This window comes from Triticum dicoccoides, chromosome 3B, assembly GCF_002162155.2.
Source record: "Triticum dicoccoides isolate Atlit2015 ecotype Zavitan chromosome 3B, WEW_v2.0, whole genome shotgun sequence".
Taxonomy (NCBI): domain Eukaryota; kingdom Viridiplantae; phylum Streptophyta; class Magnoliopsida; order Poales; family Poaceae; genus Triticum; species Triticum dicoccoides.
In genome coordinates this window covers 821,472,880-821,478,899 of record NC_041385.1, presented here as the reverse complement: position 1 = coordinate 821,478,899, position 6,020 = coordinate 821,472,880, and the positions used below count along the sequence as shown (strand labels likewise).

At 44.8% G+C, this 6,020-nt stretch overlaps 1 protein-coding gene across 1 annotated transcript in view; it reads right to left on the bottom strand.

Moving 5' to 3' along the window:
- Nucleotides 1-3,023, bottom strand: part of LOC119282486 (cysteine-rich receptor-like protein kinase 10) — a 3,654-nt gene extending 631 nt beyond the window's left edge. The window contains exons 1-6 of the mRNA XM_037562706.1: nt 2,177-3,023; nt 1,381-1,491; nt 1,074-1,255; nt 593-803; nt 279-516; nt 7-157 (exon numbers count right to left, since the gene is read on the bottom strand). Of these exons, the coding sequence (XP_037418603.1) occupies nt 7-157; nt 279-516; nt 593-803; nt 1,074-1,255; nt 1,381-1,491; nt 2,177-3,023 (1,740 nt within the window). The remainder of the gene's footprint in view (nt 1-6; nt 158-278; nt 517-592; nt 804-1,073; nt 1,256-1,380; nt 1,492-2,176) is intronic.
- Between the last annotated feature and the right edge of the window lie 2,997 nt (nt 3,024-6,020).

Sequence of the window (6,020 nt, the reverse complement as noted above, 5' to 3'; positions counted from 1 at the left end):
ACTCACATATCCAATAAGGTTAAGAAAGTCTCCATACTGATAGAAACCAGAATTCCTTTTTCCGCTAAGGATCTCAAGGAGTAACACACCAAAGATGAACACATCTGATTTGATTGAGTAAATGCCTTCAGATGCATACTCCGGAGACATATAACCACTGAAATGAGTTAGAAGCACAAGAAAATATCATATCAAAATATACAATTCGGTTCGTCAACTAATAAAAGGTATTCTAGGCACTACTTATGTTGTAATTAGTAAATAAGAAATATGCTTACTATGTTCCTACTACCCTCTTTGTGCTTCCTTGGATATCATTGGAGCTGAATATTTTTGCTAGGCCAAAATCAGAAAATTTTGGATTCATGTCCTTGTCCAAAAGAATGTTACTGGCCTTAAGGTCTCTGTGTATGATGCGTAACCGAGAGTGCTTGTGGAGATACAGAAGACCTTGGGCTATCCCTTCGATTATCGCCCGTCTATTGTTCCAATCAATAAAACCTGTCCTGTTTCTTTCTGCACATTAGAGAGTGCATTTTATAGAACGTATGGACCACAATACAAAATATGGTTAAAAATACAATGTGCATACCAAATATAAAGAAGTCCAACCTCTTATTTGGCAAATACTCGTACACCAATAGTTTTTCCTCTCCCTGAATGCAGCATCCCAAGGGCTTGACAAGATTATTGTGCTGTAATTTTGCAATAAGTTCAACTTCATTTTTGAATTCTGTAAAACCCTGTCCTGAATGTGAGGCAAGGCTTTTGACTGCAATTTGCATTCCATCTGGTAATTGGCCCTACAAATATGTATACAAAACAAAATTGGAGGCATCATTTTTTACTGAAATGACAAAACATGGATTACAAGTCATCCATTGGAAAATATGACAAAATAATCAAGTTATCAAGATTTTCTTTATTTGCATTTCCGCAAAGTTCTATGTTTTTTAGCGCACACGCAAGAATGTTTTGATTAATGGCCAGTCAATCTTAGATTTATCTAAGCTAATCTTTATATATTTTTAGAATGAACTCAGAATTGAATCTTTTCAAGACAATGCATTTACCTTGTAGACAGGGCCAAAACCACCTTGTCCAAGTAGATTTTCTTTGGAGAAGTTATGTGTAGCATGTAATATCTCAGAAAAGTCAAAGAGAGTGAACTCTGAAATCTTCTCCTCTAATCTCCAGACCAGTTCATCTTCTTCCAGTCTATTGGTGGCAGCCTGGTCGTTTAAGTTTACCTTTCCTAAATTGAGAGAACATACAAATATACATCATTAATCTCGGACTGAAACTTAACCTGGCTGGCTACATCAATAATTTTCAGTTTTCAGGGAACATTGTTGTGAATGAACCATCATTAGAACAAACCTTGTCTTCGTCTTCTCATCCATACAACGGAACAGATAAAGCATAGAAGTATTGACAGTAGTGAAGCCACCACAGCAATAATCAGCAACACCCTCTTGCGTGAGTTGTGTCCTAAAGAAAAAAGAGACTAATTCATGTATAGTTCTCATATATAAACAAAAACGGATTCATTTAGTGATAGAAAAATAAATATATCTTTTTACCAAGTGGTAGACAATAATGACAAATCAGCCTGACAAATTAAACATGGATCGGCCATATATTTGACAAAGGAAATTTCACCCATTTTTCAGTGACCTTTGAACCGTTCCGATTCTAACGGTTTACCCCAATGTCAGTGAACCTCCTTTTCTTTTTGATTCACTTAGCTTAGTTTCTAAAAACTTAGTTTTTCTACTTATTTATTTTTATTCATCTGTTCTAAGCTCAGGTCTACTAGTACTTAAGAAGCTACTTATCATAAAGATCTAATAAGAGATTTTTGAAAGTGGAGATTACCATATTGTGCAAAAGTAAATCAGCTGCCATGAAAGAAAATTTAGTATAGATTATACTCCCTCCTTTTCAAAGTACTTGTCACGGTTTTAGTTCAAATTTGAACTAAAACCATGACATATATTTTGAATGGAGAGAGTATATATCAGTACATATAAGTTCTTTTTACTAGCTGTATGCATCTCGACGCAAAGGGAATTCCCTCATTTAAAAAGCTTTTCTCCACAATTTTTCTGAATCAATTAATCAAATAGAAGCCATGTCGCCAGGATGACCTGGACAGGGTGAGAAGTTTGCATACCCTGCTGTTCTTGGACGGTCGCCTGCACCAGCTGGGGAGGCGCCGCAGCTGGTGGATACGACTGGGAATGTGGGTACCTGGTAGGCGGCATGGTGCCGTTGACGGCCGGAATTGCAAGCATGGGGACCCCTTCGTAGAAGTGGTATAGCTCGTACCTCATGCTACACCGTGTCCCGAGAATTCGACCACCTTGCGCTCCATCTAGGGACTTGATCGTATGCTTCAAAACAAGCTGTAAACAAGCCGTGCAGTCGTCGGGCGTGAGGTCGGGCGTGCACTGCATGAGGCAGTACACCGTGGGGATGAGGTTGATGCCTAAGCGCGAGGTGGTGAACCTCCTCGAGCTGTTTGCAGCCGCTTGGGCCGTGCTGTTGAGACGCATCAACAGCAGGTGCTTGGCGGAGTCGCCGCCTGTGGTGAAGTTGAGGTTGTTCCGGAGGGTGATCCAGCTCATCCGATCTTGGGTGCTGTTGGCAACAAGAAAATTATGGTTGGAGAACCTGAGCATGCAGGCATCATAGTACAAGGTGGCGTCCTTATTGTATGGGCAGATCTGCTGGGCATCAGGGAAGGCGGCAGCCACGCAGGTCTCGCAGTCGGAGGCATCGGTGGTGTCCCCGCGGCAAAGCGCGAGGGCGTAGACGATGTCCGGATCATGGCCGGCCGTGGCGGTGGCGAAGAGTGTGGTGTTGGACACGGCCTTGTTGGGAAGGGTGGAGGAGAGGAGCAGGAGGTTGGCTTGGTAGGTGCTGTTTGATGTGTAGTTGCCGCTGCTGCCGCCGCAGACTTGCCATTCGGCACCAACGAAAGGAAGGAGAAGAAGGAGGAGGACGATAGCCATGTCCATCGACTAGCTAAGCTTATACCGGGCAGTGGCAAAAGATCGTTGATGGTTTTCTATTTATGACGATGCGAAATACTAATGCAACACCGATCAAGTTGCTCCTATGTCAGCATCACATTCATGGTGATGTATTGGGACGGGACGTACTGACCTACGTTTGAGTGGGGTGAGCATGATTCTTGCAAAGACCCAAGACCCAAGACCGAACCCAAAAGACCGAACCTAACCGAAAGCTGCCCATCTTCTACCCTCTCGTCGACTTTGGTCTTGGTCTTGCTGTCGCCGTCGTGGGTTCACCGTCTTCTATTCATCTTCGTAGGTAGCCAGCCGAGTCGGAGTCGCCGGGTCGTGGACGTGATGGGTGATCACGATAACACCAACGCCCGTTTGGGAGCCTGCATTAGTCTCAGCCAGAACCGGGCAGAATGTTTTTAGCTTGTTTGGTTGCCTGGGTCGCATCAAAAAGTTGCCCACATGAAACTTAAAAGGGGGGCGTTGGTTCCCTGCTTTGCCTCACATCAATCGTGCAAAATTTAAGTTGTTTGGTACCCTGCATGGGCTCTTCAACCAGCTGGCCCGTGAATGCAAAAAGGGGCCTCTCAGCCAGGCCGAGGGAAATGCAGGAATCAAGCGTATCAGCACGCGTGCAAGCTTGTTCGTTTGCTGCTTTTTTCATCCCTTTTGTCTTCACCGCATCAATCAAGCACCGCAGCCAGGGCATCTCCTCCTCGTAACCTGTCGCCGCCGTCCTCAACCAAGCAACAACGTTGCCGCCGCCTCCCTGGACCAAAGGTCGCAGCAAGGCTCCTTTCCATAGCCTGTCCCCGTAGCCCTCGACCAAGGATGGTCACCACATTCATCAAATGCCACTACCGCCGTCCTCGCCAAGCGTCGTCGCCTCCCTCGACCAAGCATCTCCGCCGTCCCCAGATCCCTGGTCAAGTGTCGCCGCCGTCCTTGTCAAGCGCTGCCAGATCCCTCATCAAGCGCCGCCACCGTCCCCGGATCCCTTGTGAAGCGCCGCCGCTATCCTAGGCAAAGTGCCGCTGCCGTCCCTGGATCTCGTCGCCCTGCGCTGCCGCGTGATCCCTATTCCTCACTGATTTTAGCCACATTCATCACCTCGTATAGGTATATCACATACAAGTTCACCAAACACCCATCCCGACTCGTCCTTGCATCATCTCGACCAGTCCACACTCACCCAAGATCCTCCATGCAATGCAGCCCAAAGCAACCCAGGGAACCAACCCAAAGCGTCTCTGGGCTTCCATCTAGGAGATTGGCTGGCTCGGCCATTTTTCTAGAGCCAGGCCTGAGCGCTGCAACACGAGGCACGTGGGCATGGGTGGTTGCAGGCATCGATGCGACCTCGAGGCATCGCGTTGTTTCCCAAAGCCGCGACATAAATTATCCCCACCTCTCTCTCTCTCTCTCTCTCGTCTTCCCCACTCACACCGGTGGCAGCGAGCACCGGGGCGAGTGACTGCAAGGCGATCCTAGGCGGCCGCGAGCACTGGATTGACAAGCGCATCAACAATAGCAGTAAGCCCTTACCCTGTCTCTCGATTTACTGCTTCCGAGTCGCGGTAGATTTGATTTTAGGACATGATGGGAGCGTTAGGGAGGGGATTGAACACATCGGGGGGTGGGTGAGGATTGGTTTGGGGGAAACACGGCCGATGAACGCTAGAATCCATCGGTGCACCGATAGACCGATGGATTGTAGGGTCAATGCGAAGGCAGTATGAGTCATGGAAATGATGATAAGGATGACTACATTGGAAATGAGGGAGATGATAAAAATGGCTAGCGTGATCTCTATGGTGATGAGCCATATGATAACTATGGCCATGGGCGGTATGGTAACTATGGTGATGATTAGCTATAAAAGTTTAATGATCTTTAAGTCATGCCAAAATGAAATTATGCTTATGGAAAAAATTATCTTGGTGGAATATTTATCTTATGCAAAATGTGATATATCTCAGTTACTATTTTGTTCTGCATTAGACACTTGGTAATTAGTGTTGCAATTTGGATGCAACTCAATACTTTCAGGATACGCTATTATAATGTATGTTCTTTGGTATGGGCTTGTGTATGAGATGTATTTGAAATGCCAATAGTTTGAAATATTGCTACCGTGTGCAACACCCCTTGGAGAAAGCGACATATGAGGGGCCCTATGATGGAATAAACATCTTGGGTATATAATTTTCCAACGGGGATGTTGGTGAATTTATAAATTGACGATGTTCACTCACCTCTCAACTAAATGGATCCCTGATGGGTTGTATACACTTTCGGCCATCTAAATAGCCGATGGTTTAGTCCTCCCCATGATTATAGCTATGTCCGAAACGGTCAAACATACCATTGACTATTATAAAATCCGCCAGGAAGCAATAACCCTCGGAAAACACTCACCAGAGGAGGAACCTTCAACTATAATGTCACTGGGCTATTGTGAGCCTGCTGGTGGCAACAATAAGCCCCACGGCTCACTGTCGAATTACTACCACAGGGAAAGATATTATCTGACTATACCGTCGGCTATTAGAGTAATGGCCGGCAAAGCATAGCCGGTAGGAGATTACAGGTGGTGCACCGTCAGTTATAGTGGTAGTTGATGGTGAATACAAGTATCTGGCAATGATTTCACCATCGAAAATAAGGGGATTTCTAGTAGTGTACATTTTTTAGGGGTTCTTCTTTACTTACTTGTTCAAAACAGAAGTAAGTAATGCATACAAAATAAAATAGAAGAAGAAATCTAAGAAAATACAAGAAGAAAGCGAAGGAAAGCAAAGAGAATAGAAAAAGAAATCAAAGCAAAGAAACAGAAATAGAAAAAGAAAGCAACACAAAGAAAAGAAAAGAAATAAAGAATATACATAGAAGAAAGAAAGAAAAATAGGCAACGTGAGAAAGAAAAAGAAAAACACATTTGCCTAGTGTTGGATGTCGGACACTTGATGAAGGGTCCACTGTCGGTCC